A 26,776-nucleotide genomic window follows, 5' to 3' on the forward strand; every position below is an offset into this window, starting at 1 on the left:
CCTCTTTGCTCACCTTTAAATCCACAATCAATATTAGCAATCCCTGCTTTGTTTTAAGACAATGATGTCACATTAAGTGTGATTATCCACAGACTGTTCACTAAATTCCATAAACAAGTGTAGCTATCTACTCCTGAGTATCGCATAACCGCTCTTTGTGAAGAAATCTCATTAGCTTTCATTAAAAGGTAGACCATTTTTATACATTTTATTTAAAAGCTAGTCATTCAAGGGCAGGGAAGTTTGAGAAAACATTTTAAACAGAAGGTAAGCCAGACAGGGAGTTACAGTACCAATTACATGAAAGGCCTTCCCTTTTTCAAGAAATCTCTCAGGAAAAAACATCTACAGACAGCACAACAGCGGGTTTTTCCATTATAAATGCACACACCTTGATCCGGTCTTTTGCCTATATGTTCCCTTTTGTGTATTTCCAGCCTATCACTCCAGTGAGTAGTACAATCAGCAGTGATTTATGAAAATTAGGGCTCAATTTTTGCCTCCCTGCACTTGCTATAATGCCATTACAAATTATTCCTAAAACAACAGCTGTGATGTTTAGCTGCAATAATCAACCTTAGATTCAGAGTCGAGTAAAAGTATGATAAACGATCGTTTCTTTAAACGTTGCCGATGTGACGAACATAGGATTAGTAGGAGTCAAAGATTAAATCCTGCTGAATTAGTGCCGTAATGTTGCAGCAAAGCAGACGTTGCGGTAACACAACAGAAACACGACGGGAATACAGTGCGCTAGCTGGGTGTATTGCTATCCACCTGCCACCATGGTTTTTTTGTATTGTTTGTGGGCAGGATGTGGACAGAGCCGGTATTAACAACACTGTATCATGTCTAACCATCCAGCACCCACACTGCATCCTCAACATTTATAACACCAGTCTTTCAAATTCATGAAATCACCATCTTCAGCATTCACCATTTTATTCACTGCAAAAACTAAAATCTAAGTGAGTCTTAAGTATTTTAGTCTTATATTTCAACTTAAAATCTTATTTTGATTACTTTTCTTTTGTTATACAAGACAAAAAGATAGCCAATGAAGTGAGACAGTTTGATTTGCCAGCGGGAATAAAGTAACTTACAACATGCTAATATTTTCTACTTTAAATAAATAAAGTAAGATTTTAAGTCTCGTTACAAGATTAAAACACTGTGCAGTGTTCACACTCTGAACATCGACACTTTAACACCATGAGACATGCAGGAGATAACCAATCACTCTGAAAACAATCAGTCTGAAAGTGGAGCCAATCCCTACACCTAGACCGTGGTGGTGTTATCCATCATTTCTGCAGTCAGGACACTCTAATGCATAAGTAGGTGACACAGTGCGTCATATCTGGGTCAATTTTTTACTTTAATATTAAACTTTCACCCCTATTTTGCTCATCTGTTAAACCTCCTTCTATCAATTCAGGGGAGACAGAGTCACACCGACCTTCAAAACATGAGTTATTAGCCACTGCATCTTTTCACTCTGACCTAACTGCTAAGCTCACACAGACAGAGTCAGAGGAGGACCCTGAATGTGTTGATTGTGGAGACACTGTGTGTGCCCAACTGGCCAGAGGGTGTCCCCGGTACGCACCATCAGGTTGTTCCCTTCCCTGGACAATGCCACATGATTTTGTGGTGCCTTCAACCTCCCCCTCCCATGTCCCATGTCCCGTCTCCCCCCAACCCCCCCAAAATTCCTGCTGGCGTCAAATCATTTCATTTCACAAAAATCCAATTTTCATTCCGTAGCTGTCAACAAGTGACTGACGAGTGCTAACAGGCTCCACAAATCAGCTCCTCGATATACGTACGAAATGAACCAATGTGTGAGACGGATGACAACAAAGGAACGCCAACTCTCACTTATCCTTTACCGATAATGAGACAGCCCGGGAAAAAAACCCCCCCCATCATTTCGGCTGTGTGGCCCTCGAGCCGAGAGCGAAAGACAAAAAGAAAAGCCTGATGAAGAATGACGCACGCTGATAGCCGGAGTTGCGGTTACAAAGGGACACGAGACATAGAGAGGATGTGATATCAGCGGAACGTCTGAGGGAAGGTTCTGGCACAATCTGCGAAGCTTTCTATTCCTGAAACTGTGAAAAACCTGGCCAGAAAACCTGACAACACAAACACTGACACACAAAAGCAGCCCCCTCTCCCCCTTTTCGTTTTTTTTTTTTCGTTAGGAATTGAAGCACATTTCAGACATTTCATCCTCCGCGCATGTACATTAAAATCATGGCTTTATTTTATTTCAATTAGTCCTTTCTTTTTACTCCGTTGCATCTTACCGGTATATAAAAAGGTCAGAGATTTTTCCATTTATTTTCAACCCGCGTTGACAGTTTTGGACAGCTACCAAGAAATGACGTCAATGGGCTTTCACTGCTGACGGCCTAAGTTTGCATGGGCTAGTGCAGCTTTTAGATAAGGCACAGTTACTAGTGTCTACCATCTATAGCCAACAGGCCTCCCCTCCCATCGCCTAGGGAACCACCCCATGGCTCTCCACCGACCTCTAACCCCAAGAGGGCCCCAGGAATGTGGACGTGCAAGGGAAGTTCCCCTTCCCCTTGCTGAAAGCTGACAATGTGAAAGAGAGAGTGAGAGAGAGAGAGAGAGAGAGAGAGAGAGAGAGAGAGAGAGAAATTGAGTGTCTAAGAGCAGAACAGACAACAAACTGAGGAAAAAGAAAAAGGTCCACAGCACAGTGTGTCTGGCTGTTGCAATGGCAGTTCAGATATGCCGCTTTCTGTCGAAGTGAACTGGGGAAAGGGAAATGGCATCTAGAATTGGTCAACCGCAGAGCTTAAAGGGAGAGGGATATGGCGAACTCTCATTTTTACTGCTTCCAGATCAAAGTGTTTTGTACGATCAGATGTTCAGACACACCACACCACCACAAACTGCCCCCGTTCCTCCTTCAAGCAAATGTCTTTTGTGCCAATAGTTGTTTTAATTGCATAGGGGTTGCTAAGCACTGGAGAAACTGAACACTGTTAATTACACAACTTACAAAAGAATTGCACAAGTCTGAAGGGAATGTCAGTCAGATATTATGACCTTGGGCGGTGGGGGTTGGGAGTTGGGGGTTGGGTGAGGGGGTGGAGTCCATTGATATTTCATCAAAATGCAAAAACAAAAATACAAATAAAATCCATAGCACAACCACCATCCATCTGGCAGTAAGCAAGAGGCTCCCGGTTTAGCAGTTTTGCAGTATGAAGACTGTCACCGAACCGCCCGTATAGTTCCATGCAAGGTGCAGGCAGGTGGCCGCAGGTGAGGGCCGCAGGTGCGCACCTCCTGGTGCTCCCCCTGGAATGTCACTCATCCACAGACCTGCATTCCACCAAAATGGCCGACAGTACAAAGAGGGTCTTTCACAATAAGCGCACACGTTGGAATGCAGGGCACCAGCCAGCCCGCCGGGTCTTTAATAAATCAGCACTCCAGCGTTCCAGACGTCAGTTTCGTAAAAGGCTCGGATTAGTCTCCTTTGAAAAAGAGCGCATTCTGTTCAACGCAATAATACTGGTGTTCTTCACTGCAGGTGCAGCTAGTGGGTTTTCTCCTTGGCCTGGGCAGGATCCGCGTCGTGTGACGGAGACGGGGAGGCCGGGTCCTGGGGAGTGGGCGGCTTCTCTTCCTTGGGGGAGGAGCTTGTCGCAGGCGGGGCACCGATGCTGGGCTTGGCATCCTCGGGAGTGTGCTCATTGGGAATGAGCGGAGCCGTGGTTTTCTGTCGAGCAGCACAAGCAAACACGTCACCGGATTGCATCGTCGTGCAAAGCACAAAACCTTATAAATATGTGCACATGTAGCATGGTTAGCTCAGCTAGTTCGCTAGTAAGCACGGATGGTGCAGTGAAAAGCGAAGGCTGGTAGCAGGTTATCGCGACAACACTCCCCGATGACGTAACCCTCAAATTCAAAAGAACGTTGTTGCCCTTGGCTAGAGGCGAGATCGTCTTTAGCTGACTGGTAACGCGTTCGACACAACAAATAATTTGGACAAGTGAGAAGGCCGGGGTTCAAACCCCACCTCGGACTCAGGCAATTCTTCACCTGTTACACACACACTTAAATATTTTTGAGCTAATGTTGCGCTTTTTGGTAACACTTTGCACTAAGGTTACATGAACTGGTATTAACTCATTTTAAGTTTATCCAATGGTTTGCTAATGTATAAATATGCATGTAACTAATGCATTAGTTGGTAGTTAATGCATACTTGCACAAATGGAAAGTCAATTTCATGCTTAATTTATGTGTTTTTACATTATTAATTCACAAATAACAACTACATTAGTTCATGCCAATTCATGAAACTTACTGGAAAGTGTGACCCATTTTTTCTATTATGGAATTTCAAAGGGAACCTCCACTGCAGAAAAGGACCATTGAAAAAGCAGTAACTAACGGTAACTAGTGGTAATACCTCCCATTCGGTTCCTGTTTCTGCATCCATTTCCGCATCTACTTCACCTAAAGGAGGACCAGTTCCTCAACATCTGTGTATTTCCAGGCCACTTTTGGAGGACACAAATGCTCCCAACCTATCACTGTTCCTTATGACACGCACACTCTATAACAGGGGTGTCAAACTCCAGTCCTGGAGGGTCGCAGTGTCTGCTGGTATTTGTGGTTTCCTTTCAATTAGCAGGTAATTAAGGCATTAAGTGGACTCTTTAGCCAATCTTTATTCATCACTTGTGCTGAAACACTGCAAAAACCAGAAGACACTGCGGCCCTCCAGGACTGGAGTCTGACACCCCTGCTGTGTAATACTGCTCCAAAGGGATGATATTCATATATTCCACTTTCAGACAAACAACATTTCTTTGCAGATGGGGGGGAAAAAAAATGAAAGCGGCAATAGTTGTGAATTATACGGCCATTTTAACGCGAACCCCATCCAGAAAGAGCATTCTCTCCGCATCATCTTTAAGGCACCGATTCCACTCTTCACTTCTCTCTCCTGCTCTTGCTGGGTAATTGATTCGGGTTTTTCCGATACGTGCCCTTTTGCAGCGCCGCGTGCTACAGTTTGGCAGCCTTGCGGAGCTCTCCGCGCCAGACACAGGGCGGAGGCAGTGAGGCAGGGAGGAGCGTGAGCGGGCTTACTGTGGTCGCAGGCTCAGGGACCGGACCGGCGGAGGTTTCCGGCACTGGGCCGGCAGTGGGGCCGGCTGACCCCTCCTGTATCGGCGCTCGTTTGTCCAGCACACTACGAAGAAGGGAGAAGGCAATATAACCGATCTACATCTCCACCGTAATATACACATGGGACCACATCAAACACGCACAGAGGGGAGGGAAAGAGAGAGAGAGAGAGAGAGAGTGTGAGAAAGGGAGGGAGGAAGAAAGAGTGAGAGGGGGGCTTGGAAGAGAGCGAGAGAGCCTGAGGGAGGGAGAGAGGAAAGAGAGAGGGAGAGAGATAAAGAGAGCCAAAGGGAAAGAGAGTCACAGAGAGATAGTTGTTGAGAGAGCCAGCGACAGAGCGTCATTATGTAGAGAGAGTCAGAGAGAGATAGAGAGAGAGAGAGAATGAGAGAGAATGAGAATGAGAGAGAATGAGTCAGAGAGAGAGAGAGAGAGAACAGGTCTTACCTGGGGTAGGCAGGTCCACACAACACCTCGCAGCAGTTCTTCAGAAAATTCCTGTGACTGTACGGGTTCTGGACCCGATTCTTCCCGGACCACGAGCCTTTGATCTGCAAGACGAAAGCCAACCCATCACTCATTACATTAATGGCATGTACAGTTGATTAGACTAAGCAGGAGACAATCCTCCCCTGGAGAAATGTAGGGTTAAGGGCCTCGCTCAAGGACCCAACGGCTGTGCGGATCTCATAGTGGCTAGACTGGGGATCGAACCGCCGACCTTGCTAATCACTACACTGCAGGTCGCCCCACTCCTTCCTACTCAAGAGGAAAAGAGGCCAGTAACACACACAACGCTGCCTATAAACCACACACAGCCTTCTCGCAGCAGTCACAGCGGCCTGGGACTTGACAAACAGTGGGAGACGCGGCATTAGCGAACGCATTTCTCTGCGCTTATACCTTATTCAAAAGCACAGTTTCTTTTTTAGACATCATTTCCCCCTGGGGCACTGCTGACCTAAAAAAATAGATCTTGTGAGAAATTTGGTGAGGTTCCTGGTTGGGGGAAACACAGTCATGGCAGTTATTTCCACAGAAACCAACCACTCTGGAACATACACTTAAAAGGAAATATTTATGTTCCAGATCATGTTGTTGTTACTGTTCTTATTGAAATGGTTATCAACAGCCTTTTAGTCTGGTTTGTTCCTGATTGAGTTGAATTCTAATTTATACATTTTATACATAATCTTAGCAGAGCAGTAGCCTTCACTAACAACAGCCAAATGGGATGTGACCAGCTTCATAGTGAATTCAGTGAACAAGCGTGAAAATGCTTTAGAAGGACATTTATCTTTGGCAAAACAAACAAATGAAGTCACCAAAAAAAAAAAAAAAAAAACTTCCTTGTTTTAATGAAAACATACTTACTGAAACGGAAGGTGATGACCAATCGACCACATTTGCACTTACCAGCAAATTTACATATTGGACCACTGGTGCTAAATGTGTGACCATAAATTTGCGTGTTGTCAAATTTGCATTATAACTGTCATGGGAATGGCCAAGGATGTGACAAATATGATGTCCCTCCTTCACTGGTATTGTAAATTATCAGACATAAAATATAAAACCAGGCATCTTCATTTGCACAACTGCACCAGCATGAAGAGGAAGCCCTGAGGCCCTGTGGACTGTCAGCCTCCTCCTTATAGCAAGTGCAGAATTGAATCAATAGTCAAGATTAAACTCTGATAGTGTGATGATCAGCAGTGTGACTGGACTTTGGCCCTCTTGGTTCGGTAACAGTCACAGTCTTGTGCCTGGGTTAGGGGGGGGGGGGGGGGGGGGGGGGGGCGGGGGAGGTGTCTTTGTTTCTGTGGTTCCTCTTTGGTTCCCCTTTCTTGCTGAGGACTTATTTTCTTTCGACGCCAATCTTATCACTTCGCTCTGTCATGCCACATCAGTACAGAGGCCCTATATATAAAATATATGACTCCAATCCGATGTGATGACTGACAGGAAGATTGCTTTATTGTTTTGCAAATTAGGTCAAATGCCAATGCAAATCTGGACACACCTCAGAGTCACTGACTTCGGCAGAACAAATTCCACTCTATCCAACTCCACTGTTAATGGTCAAAGACAACATTCAAGGTCCGTGGCGTGTTAGGGGCTTCCTCACTGACAGGAAGTCCACTGTGGCATTTCCAGACAAACCAGGCCAACCACACAGGCCTGTAGGTGCTCTCCCCGCCCCCCCCCCCTGACGCGCTACAAGCCGGCCCACTTCTGGCAAGCAAAGGAGCCTAGCAGGTATTGATGCCTCTATTATTAGCCAGATTAGGGAGGCATACATAAGGCAGGAAAACAGTCTCCGGCTTGTACTTTCTGTGTGTTTCTGCATGCACAGCCTTGGGCTCCCGGCACGGCCAATGCCCAGGGAGGACAGGAGAAATAAAGAAATCATTCAGGCAAAGTAGAACCCAAGCCTTAGTTAAACATTTTCAGTGTTGTGCTTGTGTCATGTGCAAATTTTTAATGCGCCGTTTCCTCATATTTATTTTGGGTTTTTGACATGCTGCCCAGAGGACAGAGTCTGCGCTGCAGTGTACACGGCATTACATTACATTACATTATTGGCATTTGGCAGACGCCCTTATCCAGAGCGACGTACAGTTGATTAGACTAAGCAGGACACAGTCCTCCCCTGGAGCAATGCAGGGTTAAGGGCCTTGCTCAAGGGCCCGACGGCTGTGCAGATCTTATTGTGGCTATACCGGAGATCGAACCACCGACCTTGCGGGTCCCAGTCATGTACCTTAACCACTACGCTACAGGCCGCCCTGCGGCACAGAGGGAATGCTGGGAGTTACTCACGTCCTCGTTGGTAGTCTGGTTGAGGGAGATCAGGTAGGTGTGGAAGCCGGTCAGTCCCACCACGGACCACAGGGTGAAGAAGCACACCAGCACCTCCAGCACAGTGCAGGGGGGGTGGGTTAAGGGAAGATCAACAGAGCCAGGGAGGACTTTCACAAGGCTAATTACATTACATTACATTACATTACATGGGCACTTCTGAGTGCTCGTTTTACATTCGATCACGTTTTACATTAACGTTCCATGTTTTACACATCTCCTCCAGCTCCTCTGTCTCTCTCCCTCACAGAGGGGAAAGTGCAGACTGCAAAAAACATAAAGTCTCGTTATGAGACTTTACTCTCAAGTTGAAAACATTGGCCTGCTTTAATGTTTGTTTGCTGAGTGAAATTTTCTTACCCCATTGCCAGATCTTGAAATGAGTCAAAATGTCTCATTACATTGGCAATATCGTTGTCTTATTTATCAAAAAAGCAATAGAAATACAATTGTAAGTCTAGATATAAGACGCAGCAGAGCTCTGCTGAAAGGATATGTTCCAGGCGTGTCTCGAATGGCGCTCACAAACCCAGAATCCACCGAACCTGCGGACAGACCCACGTTGTCAGTACGCAGAGATCCACACTCACGTACATTAACACTCGTGCGAATACACACCCCACTGCACACACACACGCACTATCAAACATAGGTACCTTATTCACCTATCTATGTTCTGTTGTAGAGACACGCAAACTAGAGGTCAAATGGAAAGAGCCTGCTCTCTTAAGCAGGATCTCGAGCTTAGAGTTGATTAATGTCCCCTATTACCGCCTTTGTCTTGTCTTGCCTTTTACTTTGCATGAGAAAGAAACCTGGGGTAAATGAAAGGCAAGCAGTTTCAAACTGCTACTTACAGCACTGAACTGTTTAGACTTAAGAAATACACTCAGTGATCACTTTATTAGGTAGACCTGTACACCATGTTGGAATCAGCCAACCATGTGGTAGCAACTAAATGCATAAAAGTATGCAGACTTTCATGAGGTTCAACTGTTTTTCAGACCAAATTTTAGTAAGTAACAGTAATGTAAATAACCACGCCTCTCTGAACACACAATGCGTCAAAGTGGATAGGCTACAGCAGCAGAAGAAAAATATATGTCTAATAAATACCTAATAAAGTGCTCACTGAGTGTATATGCCTACAAATATGCAGTACCGTGGCTGAAATGACACATGAAATTTGAAAGACATTTCATTCCTCAAAGCTCCTTTCAGGCCACAACGGCCTGAGCAGAGGCCACGCCCTCACAGAAATCCTTCTCAAGCCACGACCCCCGGTGTGCAAGCTATGCGCCTATGGAAGCCCCTCCCACCAGACCCCCTCCAGACACAGGCCACACCCCCACGGACATCCCCAGGAAGGCCACTCACGCAGCACCACGTGGACGATGTTGAAGGTGAAGATGTAGATGGTGAGGAGGGATAGCGACAGTGTGAACAGGTAGAAGTAGCGGTAGTTCCTCCGGCCGACACAGTTGCCCACCCACGGACAGTGATGGTCGAAGCGATCTGGGGGGAGAGAGAGAGAGAGAGAGAGAGAGAGAGAGAGAGAACGGGGGGGACAAGGGTGTCAATCATAATCACACAGCGTGTCCTTCACAAAATGTGAGAAATGTTGCCAAGGGCAGCAGTGTCGCTTTCAAAGGCAGGTGAGAAAGTGCCCTCTCCTAAATTGTCAGGGCTAAATATAACTGCATGCAGCCTCTCTCTGCTTCCTCTCCTTGGAGAAGAGCCAGGATGGAGACTTGGAGGGGTATGGCACAACGCAGTGCCAGGGAGCGGTGTGAAACCGTGTACAGCACACAGCTTTGCACCTCATATAACCTGGAAGGAATTTAACATTGTATTTATTTTACATAAACACTGTCGTGCAGCCTCATTAATTTATTAAAATCCTTTGTGTGTGTGTGTGTGTGTGTGTGTGTGTGCCTGACAACACTGGCCAAAGAGATGGCAAGTTATTATTCTCTACACCATTTGAGTGTTATATTCATACATACGCATCTGTCAATGACACCACATTATTCTTGTCTTGGTGTGCGGCCATTTTGTTAAAAGCAACCCTGTTCCAGCAGCTGAGTCATGCTGAGTCAGCATTACTCAGAAAAGCCTGACAGACAGACAGACAAGCACGTTTACGCCTGAGACAGGCTCTCTTTTGTCTGGAGTGTCTGAGGCCGGTTTGACTTCTAATATCATCCATTCCTACTGCTTCTGTGTGTCAATCGCGTGATACACAAGAGGAAACCAAATCAAAGCTAATTTATTATAATCACCTATCAAAATGAGACAAAGTACACTTCAATCAGCAAGCCTAATGTCCATATGGAGACGCTTTATAGTACACTCATCACCCATCACTCATCAGCTACATACACAGTGAATACAGAAGCAGCCGGATATCCAGTGTTTCATCTGGGTTCATAAAATAATGTATGCTCTAATCATAAAGGAGTAATTTATTAATTTTGATAAAGCTGGGTTATGGATCATAGATACTCACATATAATTCAAAAATATCATACTTGAAATTAAATTTACTTTTGTTTGCTTCAAACATTATGTGTCACAGTGAGCTAAGTATCTTTTTCCATAAATGAGCAGAAGCACTCTTTTAAAGGCTAAATTTCAGGCTATTTACATCCACATCAGGACCTCTGTCAGTAGTCCCCCCCCTTGCATAAACTGGGTGCTGTGGGTCTGAAGTAACCCGTAACTGCAATGCCACGAGCCGTGGTAAGTGAGGAAGATGATGGCGGTATGAGCAGCGGTAAGTGAGGAAGAGGATGGCGGTATGAGCAGCGGTAAGTGAGGAAGAGGATGGCGGTATGAGCTGTGGTAAGTGAGGAAGAGGATGGCGGTATGAGCAGCAGTAAGTGAGGAAGAGGATGGCGGTATGAGGAGTGGTAAGTGAGGAAGATGATGGCGGTATGAGCAGCAGTAAGTGAGGAAGAGGATGGCGGTATGAGGAGTGGTAAGTGAGGAAGATGATGGCGGTATGAGCAGTGGTAAGTGAGGAAGAGGATGGTGGTATGAGCAGCGGTAAGTGAGGAAGAGGATGGCGGTATGAGCAGTGGTAAGTGAGGAAGAGGAGGGCGGTATGAGCAGTGGTAAGTGAGGAAGAGGATGGCGGTATGAGCAGTGGTAAGTGAGGAAGAGGATGGCGGTATGAGCAGTGGTAAGTGAGGAAGAGGATGGCGGTATGAGCAGTGGTAAGTGAGGAAGAGGATGGTGGTATGAGCAGCGGTAAGTGAGGAAGAGGATGGCGGTATGAGCAGTGGTAAGTGAGGAAGAGGATGGCGGTATGAGCAGCGGTAAGTGAGGAAGAGGATGGCGGTATGAGGAGTGGTAAGTGAGGAAGATGATGGCGGTATGAGCAGTGGTAAGTGAGGAAGAGGATGGCGGTATGAGCAGTGGTAAGTGAGGAAGAGGATGGCGGTATGAGCAGCGGTAAGTGAGGAAGAGGATGGCGGTATGAGCAGTGGTAAGTGAGGAAGAGGACGGTGCCGGCTGTGCCACACTCACCCACACAGTTATCGCAGATGCTGCAGTGGGAGGCGCGGGGAGGGCGGAAGATCTTGCAGGTGTAGCAGTACTTGAGCTTCACGATCTGCCCGTTAATCTGGACGTTCCTGATCCGGGGAGGGGGCCGCTGGCCCGTCGGGACGTTCCCGTTGGCCGCCTCTGAGGAATCAAACATTACATGAACAACATTACACTTCATGTGGCTGACGGTTTTATCCAGAACAACTTACAGTTGATTAGACTAAGCAGGAGACAATCCTCCTCTAGAGCAATGCAGGGTTAAGGGCCCATCTTATTGTGGCTACACTGGGGATCGAACCACCGACCTTGCGGGTCCCAGTCATGTACCTTAACCACTACGCTACAGGCTGGCCAATAACAAGGTGGCGCTTCAGACGAGGCTGCAACACTGCGCCTCGCGCCCCACCCACATAAACAGAGCAGCAAACTCCTCATTGCACAAGGTCAGCTGAGGGCTCCAGCATACTTAACCTGAGGACTGATTATGTTTTTACACAGCAGAGAAGCCAGGATGAAAGGCTTTAGTAAAGTAAATAGTTCAGACAAACTGAACCGCACAGACACCAGGGAAGTCACTCTAGGTGAAGGCTGCCCGACACTGTTCCTGGTGATCTACCTTCCCGTAGGTTTTCACTCCAAACCTAAAAAACACACCTCATTTAAGGACAAGAGCAGGGTTGCCCCACCCTGTTCCTGGAGATCTACCGTCCTGTAGGTTTTCACTCCAGCCCAAACAAAGCACACCTCATTGAACAGCTCGAGGTCTCATTGAACGGCTAATTAGGTGAATCAGGAGTGCCAAATTAGGCTTGAAATGAAAACCTGCAGGACGGTAGATCTCCAGGAACAGGGCTGGGCAGCCTTGCTGTAGGCCGTTCTGTCCAGTGCAGGGACTACATTTGTTTATGACTGTCCATCATAACAACATAACAACCATCATAACACTTCTCCTTACTGTTATGTAATGTTACCCCCATTACAGTGATATTTCTGATCTCCCAGTGAACTTGCACTCACACCCCTGGGAGGACGTATTGACCTTTCACTGAAACCGTTTGTTTAAATAAGCATGTGAATTATTCATATTTTCTATTTGATATCTTTAAGCCGTTTGCAGACTACAAAGCCTTGAGGATATTTTATTTCGATGCACGTGAGGGAGAAAAGCCAAAGCCAAAGCTGAGTAAATCTAATTATTCACACGCCCGGGCTGTTTGTGCAAGCATGATCAAAGAATGGACTTTCAACCCCACACCCAAACAGCAGTCACCATGGTAACTGTCAGAGTGAAAACGAGGTTAAGCTCCGTTCTGAAGATAACTTACGCCCAACGTAGAGACAGTCACGTTACTCAGTTCATTGAAACTTTTCAATCATTGTGTTTACTAAATCTCCTTAAATTATCTGATCATTCCTCCACCCACACCCCCCACCCCCTCCCCAGACTCCCAATCTTTACTATGTGCACTTCAACATGCATGCTAACCACACTGAAAAACAGTCTTACATTCTAATCGTATATTTAGACCTAAAAATCTTATTTCAATTACTTATTGCCAATGAGGTCAGAAACTTTTACTCATTTCCAGATTTGCCAACGGGGTCAGAAAATGACCCTCAAGAATCAAACAGTAACTTAAAACAAGCTTACTTCAGAGAAGAAAATACAATTTTAAGACAAGTTTTTCTTTGCAGTGCAGGTACTGAAACTTAATATCAACAGCAATTCAATGTCAGCAGCTCAAGGACAAGAATCTTCTCACAAGGTGCTCAACCTGTAGAATATCTCCGTCCAGAAATAGAATTGGACTGTGACACAGTGCATTGGCCAGCCATTGGGTTGTTTACTTCTCATGTGGAGGTTTGTATTGCTGCCAAATCAAGGTGGCTCCAAACAGTCAGAAGCAGGGAAGGAATTTGAAACTGCTCCATATACTGTAAGCAGTTATGTCACTTAACAGCAGGGTGAGGGGAAACCACTTTTACCAACTTGCAGCACGGGAAAATGCATGCAATGGTAACATTTACATTAAAATACATTTGGCAGACGCTCTTATCCAGACCGACTTACAGTTGATTAGACTAAGCAGGAGACAATCCTCCCCTGGAGCAATGCAGGGTTAAGGGCCCAACGGCTGTGCGGATCTTATTGTGACTACACCGGGATTAGAACCACCGACCTTGCGTGTCCCAGTCATTTACCTTAACCACTACGCTACAGGCCGCCCAACATCAAATTATATTCAAGTGAAGCTTTCTCATGAACTATAAAGATTGAAAGTTCACCCATTATTACTTTCCTGTTCTCAGGAAGTAATAATGAAAAAGTGGAAAAAACAATACAAAAAGAAATAAGTACAGTATTTGTTCATTGAATGAAGAAGGTATGAAGAACACAATTTAAAAAAAAAGGAATAGGGAATTCACAGATATGTTTCATCGGGGGGGGGGGGTGGTAAATCCTTTTATATAACCTAATCTAAAACCGACAATAAAAAAGGATTAATGTATTGAATTAAAATGGCCGCCAAACACCCGGCAGAACGGATGCTAGCACTGGGGCTTCCCTCCGCAGGCCTGGTGTTTGCCCAACGCCACCGCTCTTCTGCATTCCAGGAAGAGGCTGCATCCGATAAGCAGTTCTCCTGGACCACAGCGCTTAGCACACTGATGTGACGCCGGGCAAAACAGCAGGTGTTTCACCACCAGACTAGCACCTCCCCCTACCTCATGCTTAGGGGAGTGAGCCCCACACACATACCTGACTCTTTTTGCGTTTTTCCCAGAGGACAGGCCTTCGGCAGTTAGGTTTGAAACCTGTTAATCAACAACAACCGTAACAAAAAGCTGTCACAAGCTCTAGGAAACGCAGATGCAGTCCCTGAAACCAGCCAGCCAGGTTTTTCTCCTTTTAACGAGCAGACCAATGGCATTCATTCTCAAGCAATGAATTTAGATGAAGAAATCAAAGTGAGCTGACTTTCGGTTAACTAAAGTTACGTAACAATGAAAACCTGAACCAACTGGTACAACATCCATCCAGAACCCTTGTTCTTGAAAATACATGAAGAGTTTGTATGTTTAATGCTCATCTATTTACCACTTCATTCAATTAATCAATAAGTATATTCATATATTTATATATTAATCTATTCACTCATTCAAGGTCTGAGTGTGTATCCTTTACTTCCTGGTAGTGGCACCATGGCCTTCATGTTGGGGCTCGTAAAGGGAGAGGCATCACCACCATTTGGCATCCTTCAGAAGAACCGCTCCAGCGCAAGCACATTGTCTCAGGCGGTAAGAGCAGTCGCCTGGCAGTCTGAGGGTTGCCGGTTCGATCCTGCCCTGGGCGAGTCCCTGAGTCCCGGAGTTGGTGCCTTGCATTTGCTTCCCATCGCCATTGGTGTGTGAGTGTGTGTATGAACGGCATATGAGGTGAATGAGAAGCATGGATTGTACAGCACTTTGGAGAAAGGCGCTATATAAATGCCAACCCATCGGACAGCAGCCTCTGGGCCCTAGGCGGGAAGGGTCCGAGGCGGTAAGGGCCTGAGGCGGTAAGGGCCCTAGGCGGTAAGGGCCCGAGGCGGTAAGGGCCCGAGGCGGTAAGGGCCCGAGTCACAGCGATGACACACTGGCCGCCCCTGGAGCTCTCTCAGCCGACCACCTGCAGCCTGCGGCTGAATTCATTACACCGGGAGCTCCTACATCACACGGAGTGGACCTCCGACCGAGCCCCATCCCCCTCCCTCCTCTCTCCCTCCGTCCATAATCAGAGAGGAAGGGGACACGTGAAGGGCAGTGTGAATCTTTGCGGTAGACACGGACTGCGGACAGAACGGTGGGAGGGGGGGAGGGGGTGCAGGGCAGAGGCACATTCGCTTGCAGACAGGGAGGGCTGCGTCTCTCAGACACACAGACTGGCCGGCTGGCTCACTGTGGGGAAACGTGCCGGGGGGGGTCACGCACCAGAAAAAACCCCCATTAAATACAGCCGAGGCCAAAGCGTGTTACGCCAGTCAGGCAGAGAGGGCGACAGAATTAACTGTGCAGGACAGTCCAATTCATTAAAAAAAGACAAAGCCCTGTCCTGTGACGTATATGGCGATGGGATGGGGTGCGATCGATCACACACGGTCTCTCTGCCGACCAGTTTTATCGGTCCGTCGTTCGTGTTCAAGTTGCGTCATTTTACGAAGAAAGAAATAGGACAATCCTATGACACGGGCCGAGTCGGTCAAAGCCATGAAAACAGGGGGCAAATGAAAACTAGGCGAGGTAAAAAATAAATAAATTTTAAAAAAAGATAAAAAAAGTGAGTGTTGCCAGGAAGAAAACCTCGGCACAAGGCAGAGGATTGGAAGCATAGGCTCTGGGCTGGCTTAATAAACTTAAAGTGTAACAGATGTAAATGAATACATAATAAAAAAAGAGTCATGCTGCACCCTAGCCAAACAATCATTTATTGGGAGGGGCAGGTCTGTTGCCCTATTTATTTTTCACTGTGGGTGGAGCCATGTGGGCTTTGGGTGTAATTGAAAGGATCAGGTAATATCTCTCGAATTAGGTAGGCTGCACCCTCTCTCGTTATACATTTTGATCGGAAATAAACTGCAAACGTTTCGGATTCAGCTCTCGCCAGCGCAACCGTCGGTGCCCTGACGGAGGCCGAGGCCAAAGCGTTTGCACAGTTTATTGTTTGATCAAATTATTCAATTCAATTCAGGAACTAAATAGAGCCTGGCCTACCATATCTTTTGAATTGTGTTGTTCTTTTGACAGTGCACCATCTCCTGTGTTTGTTTGTAATGAAATCTCCAGCGCATTGATCTCTTCCTGTCCCGCATGCCGGCTTGATTTTTTTTAGGGGGGGGGGGGGGGGGGTGACCTACCGATCTCCATCTCGATGAACGTGGCCTCATCAGGAAGGGCGCGGGGTAGCACCCCTGGGTCGCTGAAGCTGGTCCTCAGCAGCATGGCCATGACAAACAGGAAGAGCAGGACGGCAAAGACCGGGATGGCAGGGGACAGGTGCACCGCCAGGTACGGACACCTGAGAGGGACAAAAAGCATTTAGAAAACCCAGCAATGAATTCCCCCAAAGCACAGGTGGCAACCAAACACGTGTATAATCCAGGGGTCAGAAAGTTAAAATCCCGCCAAGTGTTTCTTCCACCCATGAAGTCAGCCAGCTGATTCAATTAATTAGTTCCACCCCATGGCTTAAGAATTGTAGTAATTATCAAAGGAAGGTGATTCAGACAAAATCCTGGGGAGGACTTTTACTTTCTGAACCTGGATCCCACACTTAAAACAAAGCCAATCAGAAGGCAAACGTGACAAAAATGGTTACATTGCAAAATCACTGATCAGATGTTGCAACAGCCCAATGCTAATAAGAAAGTAATCACTCGATACTGATACTGATATACACTTGATCCTGATATAGAGACCAGGGAGGCCAATATTTAACCACAGGGAGCCTCGCACGGAAAAGGAGCCCGAGTACTAATCGCAGACACAGTAGGCGGTAAACTGTAAACAGGTCCTCCGGCCCAGTGTCCTAAAAGCACTTTTCCACAAGCTTGGCAAGTCTAGTGCTGCAGCAGATTGGTGTTCACCACAGACCTCTGCAGGGTTAAGAATAGAAGGGGCAGGAGTGTAGCTTCTGTCTCCATGCACAGGGATTCACACGGTTCCTTTACAGTGCGTGGATAAGACACAGTAGGGCCTGTTTACGCATGTGGAGTGTATTCCGCATGGCCCACGAGGCAATAAAAATAGTTACATGTAGTTACATGTAAGTGCATTTTGGAAAATGTAACTTTTTTGATCAAATCAGCGGTACAGGAAGGATGTGGGTGTATGTGTGTGTTTAAATTTTACTTTAAAGGGGCTTGACAAACGAGATGGCAGTATCCTGTCTGATTTAAGTTTATGACTCATAATTAGGGCCACCATTTTAGTCAAAGCAGTTCTTCCGCCTGCATTTCAGGCATCCCCCAGCATGAGGTCAGAAGAGCCTCCTTTGATTGCATGCGTCAGACAATTATCGCATTGCACCTCCTCAGTCATCCAGGGGGAGGTGCAATGGGTTAATTGGTTCACTTCACTGTGAGTGACAGCAGCTTTTCCACACTTTCACATGCTGCAAATCCATGTGCTTATTAGAATCACAGACATGTGGCTGTAGCCTATTTTAAAAGTTTTCCATATTTCTCTAGGTGCTGTACTATCATTGTTCTTTAACCAGTGGGAAGTAAACTGAACTACAAGCATAAAACTGCCGTTATATAACCCTCACAAAATGATAAAGTGAAGGCTAATTATAGCCTCCTATTTATTTCTGACGAATAATGAAATGGTTTGCAGCAGGGCTGGGCTAATGGAAAATGCAAACAGATTAGAACCGATGAATTGAAATGAAATGAAATGAGGTTTATACTTTGCGACTGAATTTAAATCAGGTCACTTTTTTTTCTTTCTTTTTTTTACCAGCACACTGTCATTGCTTGACAATGCTTGGTGTACACTAGTCCAAATTAATAGATTTTCTGTATATTTCTGCAATGAATGAGTTGGTTGTTGGTACAGGTATTATTTTGCTCTCTATCCAATATTTAGAAAGAAATTGTCACCTCTGTCCCCAAACCCTTCCAGTACCCTTGCAGCGTTGTTTTCCGGCGCAAATAATTTGTAATTGCCAAATTCAGAATAACAGTTCTTGTCACATCTTGGAATCGAGCCCAGAGGACGTTTAGCTCGTATTACGTTGTCAGCGCTCCGTAAGGAATGTTCTGGCGCATTGTCTATTTATTGTTTCGTCTGTGCCGAGCATCTGCTGAGCCCTTGTTAGGTATTCATTTTTTTGTCGTCGCTGTTGTTCAATCTTATTGTATGTCGCGTGTATTCTAATGTCTCCACTTTCGAAACCAGAGTAGATCATTACAGTGAGTCTGTCACTGCATTCAGCACTTCCTGTGAGCTCTGCCACTAGACTCCAGTCACACGACTGTCTGAGCCGGGGCTGCACAGCAGTCTCCAGCTCCGCAAATCCATCCCGGTGTAGGTGCTGTCCTCCAGCCTCATGCTGCCCCTCTGGCTGTACCCGCGCCACCTGTCCACAGGGCGTTCATCTCTCCCGTTTATTTCCCATTCCATCCATCCATCCATCCATTATCTTAACCCGCTTATCCTGAACAGGGTCGCAGGGGGGGGGGCTGGAGCCTATCCCAGCATACATTGGGCGAAAGGCAGGAATACACCCTGGACAGGTCGCCAGTCCGTCGCAGGGCACACACACCATTCACTCACGCACTCATACCCACGGGCAATTTAGACTCTCCAATCAGCCTGACCTGCATGTCTTTGGACTGTGGGAGGAAACCGGAGTACCCGGAGGAAACCCACGCAGACACGGGGAGAACATGCAAACTCCGCACAGAGAGGCCCCGGCCGGCGGGGATTTGAACCCAGGACCTCCTTGCTGTGAGGCGGCAGTGCTACCCACTGCACCATCCGTGCCGCCCGCTCCACAAATCTAGAACAGAAAATTGGGGCACTGGCTATGGTACAGCAGCCCCACACCAACTGGCAATCTCGCTTCGCATTGCTCAGGTGTGAGTTTTATTAGCGGGCCTGGTTCATACTCTGTAATTCATTCCTTATAAGCACTGTGTAGCACACCTTTCTGCTTGGACAAATGCCTGGACAAAAACTTTTTAACAAGCCTCAGGAGTTTGGGGGAAATTGCGAAATAAATAAAACATCTACCTGCCAGTGCTACTCAAAGCTAACTTGTACCCTGCGCCACACCCTATCTCCACATACAACAGGTTTTATACAATAGTTGATTTAAAAAAAAGTATAAAACAGAAATATAAGTATAAATGTTGATCTGTTGTTCCGTGTGTGTGTGTGTGTGTGTGTGTGTGTGTGTGTATGGATGAACTGCAAACTATATAGCATATAGCCTCAGCTCTGCCTTTAGATGTCATGAAATTATATAAAAAAACTCCATCCCATCAAAGTCCCCTCATTTCCCAACCACTGGGTGTACAGCTTCCTCAGAGACAGGCCGCAAGCTGTTAGGGCAGGTTCTGTGACATCATCAACCATCACCAGGGCTGAGTCCTGAGCCCATGTCTGTGTACTCTCTGTGACATCATCAACCATCACCAGAGTCCTGAGCCCCTGACTGTATACTTTCTGTGACATCATCAACCATCACCACAGTCCTGAGCCCCTTTCTGTTACTCTCTGTGCTAATGATTCTGTCAGCCCCTTTCCGGTCACCATATACTTTAAATACTCTTGATGATACAGCCATTCTCGCACTCCGGCATGACAATAACTCTATAATGGCTTACCGGCACACCATATCCTATTTTTACACAGACCATTACTTCCAGTTAAATGTCAAAAATACAAAAAAAACTTATTTGGTACTCCAACTGCCATTGCACAGCTCATAGCTTCACATCCATAAACGGTGAGACAGTTCACATGGTGGAGAGCTTTAAATACCGTGGACTTACACTGGATAACAAAATTACCTTTGGCCACCATATCACAGACACCCATAAACACTGTCAGCAAAAGCTCTCCACCGTCCGCAGGCCCAAGGCACTTTCCGCCACTCCCCGATATCACTTGCTGGTCTATAAGAGCATCATCCATCCCATTTTGCTCCCGCAGTTTCTACATTATGCTGACAGACACAAACAAGAACAAAATCCACTGTATCGCATACACTGTCTCCAAGGTTATTGGTGTGCCCACCCACAACCTTTCATGTATTCCAAGTATTTTTATATTTTAATACTAAAATTCAAATTTCTATAATAACACAAAAAGCCAATGCCAATAGCATGTGACACTTTGAATAATTTCAATATTTGCCAACGGGGTACGACAATTTCACCCAACAACCAAAAAGTTACATAAAACAAGCTATTTGAGAGAAAAATAAGATTTTAAGTCTCTTTACTAGACTAAAACATGCTAAGACAGACGTCTTTTACAGTGCAGTACTGCTCTTTACTAGACTAAAACATGCTAAGACAGACGTCTTTTACAGTGCAGTACTGCTCTTTACTAGACTAAAACATGCTAAGAAAGACGTCTTTTACAGTGCAGTACTGCTCTTTACTAGACTAAAACATGCTAAGACAGACGTCTTTTACAGTGCAGGACTGCTCTTTACTAGACTAAAACATGCTAAGACAGACGTCTTTTACAGTGCAGTACTGCTCTTTACTAGACTAAAACATGCTAAGACAGTGCAGTACTGCTCATGACCTCGATCACCCCCTCAGCCTGTGTTTTTCCCTTCTCCCCTCGGGCCTTATGTACAGCACTCTACAGCCCTATCAGCACTGAGCAAACTCTCATGCTGATTGTGTCACCTGTACGCCTCACCTGTACGCATGAAGGCCAGTCTCACCTGCTCAGTGCAGATAAGGATGCTTGTTCGAATATATGTAGATGTTACTTTGGCCTTTTTGTATGTGTATTACAATACATTACATGACATGTCAGTTGGCTGACGCTTTTATCCAAAGCGACTTACAGTTGATTAGATTAGACTAAGCAGGAGACAAACCCCAGAGCAATGCAGGGTTAAGGGCCTTGCTCAAGGCCCCAACGGCTGTGCGGATCTTATTGTGGCTACACCGGGGATCGAACCACCGGCCTTGCAGGTCCCAGTCATGTGCCGTAACCACTACACTACACTACTGGCTGTCCTACTCCATGTGTACTGACTGAGGAGACTAATTTCCTCACGGAGGAATGGCAGATACAGTGCGCTCGGTTGCATATAGACATTCCATTCATCTTTATTTTCTTTCCCCTCGAAAAAGAAAACATCTTTGGGCAAGAGTAATAAAGCAAGTAAAGAAAAATCAGCATGGAAAGATATTATTAGGTTTTTTTATTTTATTTTAACGATTATAAATATCTAGACCTCGACCTCGAATATCGCCACTCGACCATCACGAAAAGAGGTCTGTCATTTTAATGTTTTCTTTTCATTTTAATGTCTTGACCTATGATGTTATCAAGTTTAAATAAAGTATATAATAATAATAATAATAAGAAGAAGAAGAAGAAGAAGAAGATCACAATGTCTGTTCTCTGTAGTGTGCTCAAGAGTTACACACCAAAGGTAAACAGAAAACACAGTCGATTTCAAACTCCTCTGGCCAACAGATCCCCAAGAAAAAAATGCCAAACGTTTTTTTTGTTTGTTTATAATTGTCATTCCTCAGAGTTGAATCCAGCTCGGTTCTCAGTTTTTCTGTTTTGTTTCCTCTTGACTGCATGCCAGGTCATCTCCATTGCAGTAACAGCAAGAACAGAACATGCGCTGGCTGTGTGGGGAGGGAGGACTGTCTTACAGCTCATCAGACAACAACCAGAGAAACAAAGTCCACCTCTTCTGATACTGCGCTCAGATTAAAGCAGGTAAGTCAGCATACCATCACAGCAGCTGGGCTTTTCACACCGGGGGAGGGGGGTGGAAGAAAAAAAAGAAAAAAAGACTCAAAGAAATCCAATCATTAAAAAAAACTTCACTGGTTCACGTTGGAGAAAAATGCCGTAAGCTTGTTCCATCGTTTATCTTTTTATGAGACAACAGGGGACAGGAAGTCAATTGAGACAGCAAATAGTCAGTGTTGGGACCTCAGACAGGAACTCACAGTCTGTCAGTGATGTATAGTTCCTGCACTGATGTCTGGTAAACATTCCGGATGCGCCTCCGTCATCAGTTCCCATCAAAACGCCATCTTCCCGGACCTTGTCGATTAGTTCCTTTCCACAGGCCCGGGGGAAAATCTCATTCCAGGCCTATCAGTCAAAAGGAGACTCAAAAGGAGGTCCAAAATTAAACCAGATATTTTTTCCATTTCACAAATAGAGTTTTGATCCAAACTGCGATCCATCACGGTCAGGTTTGCCACCATGAGTTCAGAAACTTTTCATAATATATATATATTACTCTGGGATTATCATCTGTTTGAGACTCAGCCAAGGCATTTCTTATTTGCCTTTAGTCAACATATTTACAAAATATTTATTCTTAAAAAGGAACCCATCTGCTGTGTTGTTTGAGATGCTGGGAGTTTTTCGTCTTCTAATTACAGCACTTAGGGTTTACTTTCTTCCACAGCAAAGTATGTAATCATTTTGTAAATTGAATGCACAATATAAAGCTTTCGCAAAATCAGTCAAGACAGCTAAACTCTCTCTCTCATGCATAATTACATTAATCTAGGTGGCTCCCTCATCATTGCATCATTTCCCGCTGGGCTTTTACTGTCCTGGTAAAAGGGCACCTCCATAACCAACGCCGCAATCGTTTATCATCCTTTCTTCCTATTCCACATGCTAGGGTGCATTTGTCGATGTGTCTTTTGTGGGGCGGTAATTTTTCACTGGCCGCGCACTGGAGCGCTGACCTACCCAAGAACAGGGGGAGGACAGAGGCACCTTTGTGCCCAACAAAAGCCCTGGAAGTCTGGGTGCCTGTCGGGCACAATGCCCACGGTACAATGACTCACACATACACACACATACATACACAAGCCTACAACAGACACATTACTATCTAGACATTACACTACCATCTACTCATATGTCGAGGCAAACATTTCAGCCTGCACATAGATACATTGTCCACACGAACATGCATGTGCGTACGCATACACACACACGCACGCATAGCAAGCATGCACATACACATACAGAGGTACACACAAAGACACATGCATGCACACAGACTCTAACACGCACACACACACACACACACTGCAAAGGCATCGCGCTGCTAACGACAACAGCTCCCTGAAGTCTTTTTTTTTCGGCCTGCAGTTGACAGAATGAAGGCTCATCCGTCAGACGGAGCACCCAGTGACAGATTGAGGGTGAGGGAGCACTCAATCAACACAGCGGCTGCAGGATGCCCAACGGTGGGCAGGTCGTGTAGGAGGTGTGGGTGGGGCGAAGGGGGGGGGGGGATGGGGTGCGTGGAAGCAGGAAGCAGGCACTCCTGCCCCTCACGGCCCCTTTTTTACGTCATATGTCAGCCGAATAGACACATCGTACGATCGATACGGGGAGAGGATGAGAGAAAGAGACAAAGAGAGGGGAGAGAGCCAGTCCACCCGAACATTAGCATGCCTCTAAGTGAAAGGCTGAAGCACATCGCCTAAGCCTCGGGACGGGCGGGGCGTGGCCCCGGCGTGAGCTGACTGAAGAGTGACTCGCCGTCTCTCGCCTCTCATATTGGATCTCATCTCAAACGGCCGATTTCCTAAAAGCACCAAGCGATGTCATCACCCCCCCACTTCCCCTCGGGCAGAGGCTAACGATGAATATTAAATCAATGATAAAATAATAGGACAGCACCACCTTATATGAGTGCAGAGGCAGAGGCTCCAGTCCACCGGGGGGGCCGCCCTCACTCCCTAATATTGATCATATTCTTTGAGGTTTCAGGGGCAAGCTGTGATCTGCATTCAGATGTGTTTGCTTTTCCCCCCTTAAAACAGCAACACACTTGAGATGAGCGCCAGAACTCTGCACAAATACTCACTCACTTTTGATCTTATGATCGAGGTGATGTCCCCAGTGGTACACAGCACACTCCTAGCTCTACACACACCGTTTTTTTGAAATTATGGTAAAATGAAATTCTTTTGAATAATTTGATACTTTTTGACCTAGGTTACAACCCTTTGATTCTCAAATCTTAGTCCCCATGTCAACTCATTTAACATTTAAGAAATGGGGGCATTATACTGTAGATGTTTCACTGCGGCTTTCCAATCTACATGTGTCATAATCACTTGATTACACTAGTCAGGCAGTTCCACTGTCCATGTCACATGGTTCTACAAACAAAGCAGTAAGCTAAGGAAGTTATCTGCAGGCACTCACACTCACACTCACACTCACACTCACACTCACACTCACACTCACACTCACACTCACACTCACACACACACACACACACACACACACACACACTCACACTCACACTCACACTCACACACACACACACACACACACACACATACACACACATACACACACATACACACACACACACACACACACACACACACGTACACTCACACACACACACGTACACTCACACACACACACACACACACATACACATACACACACACACACACGCACACGCACACAAACACACACACACACACACACACACAAAGACACAGACACAGACACAGACACACCTCAGGCCTAGCAATGCCCAGTAGTGCACAGTCATTGGTTTGGCATGTGAACCTCAACCCCAGGCTTTTACAAATCAAACATTCTGCCCAAGCACTGACAACTCAAAAGAGCATACAGTATTTTTGGTCAAAGCAGGCAGCACAATACTCTTGCTACGAGATTCAAAGATTCAATCAGCGACCTTGTCGGACCAAAGAAACATTTATCTTGAGTTAATACCGGTACTGACCAACAATAAATTGATTTGATATGAAGTGCGGTCAGGTGGCATATTCAGCTAAAGCACTAGACTAGGGGTGTCAAACTCCAGTCCTGGAGGGCCACAGTGTCTGCAGGCATTTGTGGTTTCAGCAGCCAATTAAGGCCTTGAGAACAAGGATTTTGACACCCCTGCACTAGTCCACTGTCTGTAATCTAATTCTCACCAAGCCAATGCAACCCCGAGGGTTACTCTGTTGGCCAGACAGGTAGACTAGTCCACAGGTAGTCCATTTACATTTACATTTACATTTTAGTCATTTGGCAGACGCTTTTAGTCCAAAGCGACTTACAAGTGCATAGGATCTTCCACAAGTCAAAGCATCACATCCATAACTAGGAAAATACACATGAAATGTTCTAAACATCCACAGGATTATTTCCTCTTCATCGCACACTATCAATCAGGGGTCAGCAGACTGCGGGTGCTAATTGTACAGTATGCTAACTGTCTTTGTGACGTTTTTGTGACTGGCCATTCCAAATTTTGAGTATATGGAAAATAAAAAAATGAATAAAATTTGGAGATTTTTTCAATCTTAATACTTCAACCTGGTGAAATTAAAAACATTTGAATAATCAGTTATATAGGTCATATCAATTAATCCAATCAATCCATTTCAGAACAGCGGTTTAGTGCGCAGAATATTTCTGGTAATCTGGCTATATGTGTAAATATTGCCCAAGGCCTTGTTTTGCAATGCACTGGAGGGGAGTGAAGTCCACTCAGGCGATCACCCTTTGGAGCTGGATTTGCATTACAGCCTCTAATCTGGTGCTTATATCCCCGGGACAGTTTCTGGCGGCCAGCGCAGCGGGATGGCTCCGCAGATCGGTCGTAGCGATGTTCAGGGGTGGCGAAGACGACGCGGGCCAGCTAAACTCATTAGCCTCTGAGCAATGCCTCAGCGAGCTTCAGGCCATCTGCTACACTAAGGGAAGTGTCGTGCTGTAACATGCCACGACATTTCGGCACTGCCACCACTGCTGTTAAAAAATATGTTGCACCCGGGCCTTGAGTGTGTAGTTTTCTGGCACCGTTCGCTAAAACAGAGGAAGCTACTTTTACGTGAAAATATAGAAGATAAGATAGAAGATAGAAGATAAATAAGAAGCTAAAGAAGAAGAAAAAGAAGAACATTGTGTACCATGTTGTGAACAGAAGCAAATGACAGCACATACAGTTTACAGTATTACACGTGCTAATGTTTGCAGAAAATTAAGAGGCTTACAAAAAAAACATGCATGCAAATTCTGCCAAGTCATTGGATTTGGAGAAGAATGGAAACACTGTGCATTGCAAATGTCTCTGGAGGATTTAACATAGCCCAGGGAAAGCAGCCCTGCAGTAGATAATGCAACTTTCCTTTTTCGTTGGGAAATCCTCCTGGCCTTTTGGCTCTTACTCAAGAATGGCAGAATCACGATGCCGTAAGCCTAACCTGTTCAAGTTCTCTCCAGAAACGCAAAGAAGCCATGCCTCAGTCATCGCACTGCTTCTCATCATTTTGTTGATCTTTCTGGTGAGCAAATATTGTCCTCCAACCGACGATAGTGCCAGAGCAACACACTTTGGGCGGGGCAGCCAACTGTGCACCGACAGCAAAGTGCTTCTTACCTACCTTCAACATAGTCACAAGTTTAA

At 45.7% G+C, this 26,776-nt stretch overlaps 1 protein-coding gene across 1 annotated transcript in view; it reads right to left on the bottom strand.

Moving 5' to 3' along the window:
* Nucleotides 1-121: 121 nt before the first annotated feature.
* zdhhc9 (zinc finger DHHC-type palmitoyltransferase 9) overlaps nucleotides 122-26,776 on the bottom strand; it is a 32,373-nt gene continuing 5,718 nt past the window's right edge. Inside the window, exons 2-9 of the mRNA XM_061233537.1 lie at nucleotides 16,497-16,657; nucleotides 11,581-11,739; nucleotides 9,427-9,564; nucleotides 8,546-8,594; nucleotides 8,011-8,113; nucleotides 5,635-5,738; nucleotides 5,149-5,251; nucleotides 122-3,763 (exon numbers count right to left, since the gene is read on the bottom strand). Of these exons, the coding sequence (XP_061089521.1) occupies nucleotides 3,581-3,763; nucleotides 5,149-5,251; nucleotides 5,635-5,738; nucleotides 8,011-8,113; nucleotides 8,546-8,594; nucleotides 9,427-9,564; nucleotides 11,581-11,739; nucleotides 16,497-16,657 (1,000 nt within the window). The 3' untranslated portion in view covers nucleotides 122-3,580. The remainder of the gene's footprint in view (nucleotides 3,764-5,148; nucleotides 5,252-5,634; nucleotides 5,739-8,010; nucleotides 8,114-8,545; nucleotides 8,595-9,426; nucleotides 9,565-11,580; nucleotides 11,740-16,496; nucleotides 16,658-26,776) is intronic.

The sequence above is a fragment of the Conger conger genome, chromosome 3 (genome assembly GCF_963514075.1).
Source record: "Conger conger chromosome 3, fConCon1.1, whole genome shotgun sequence".
Classification (NCBI taxonomy): domain Eukaryota; kingdom Metazoa; phylum Chordata; class Actinopteri; order Anguilliformes; family Congridae; genus Conger; species Conger conger.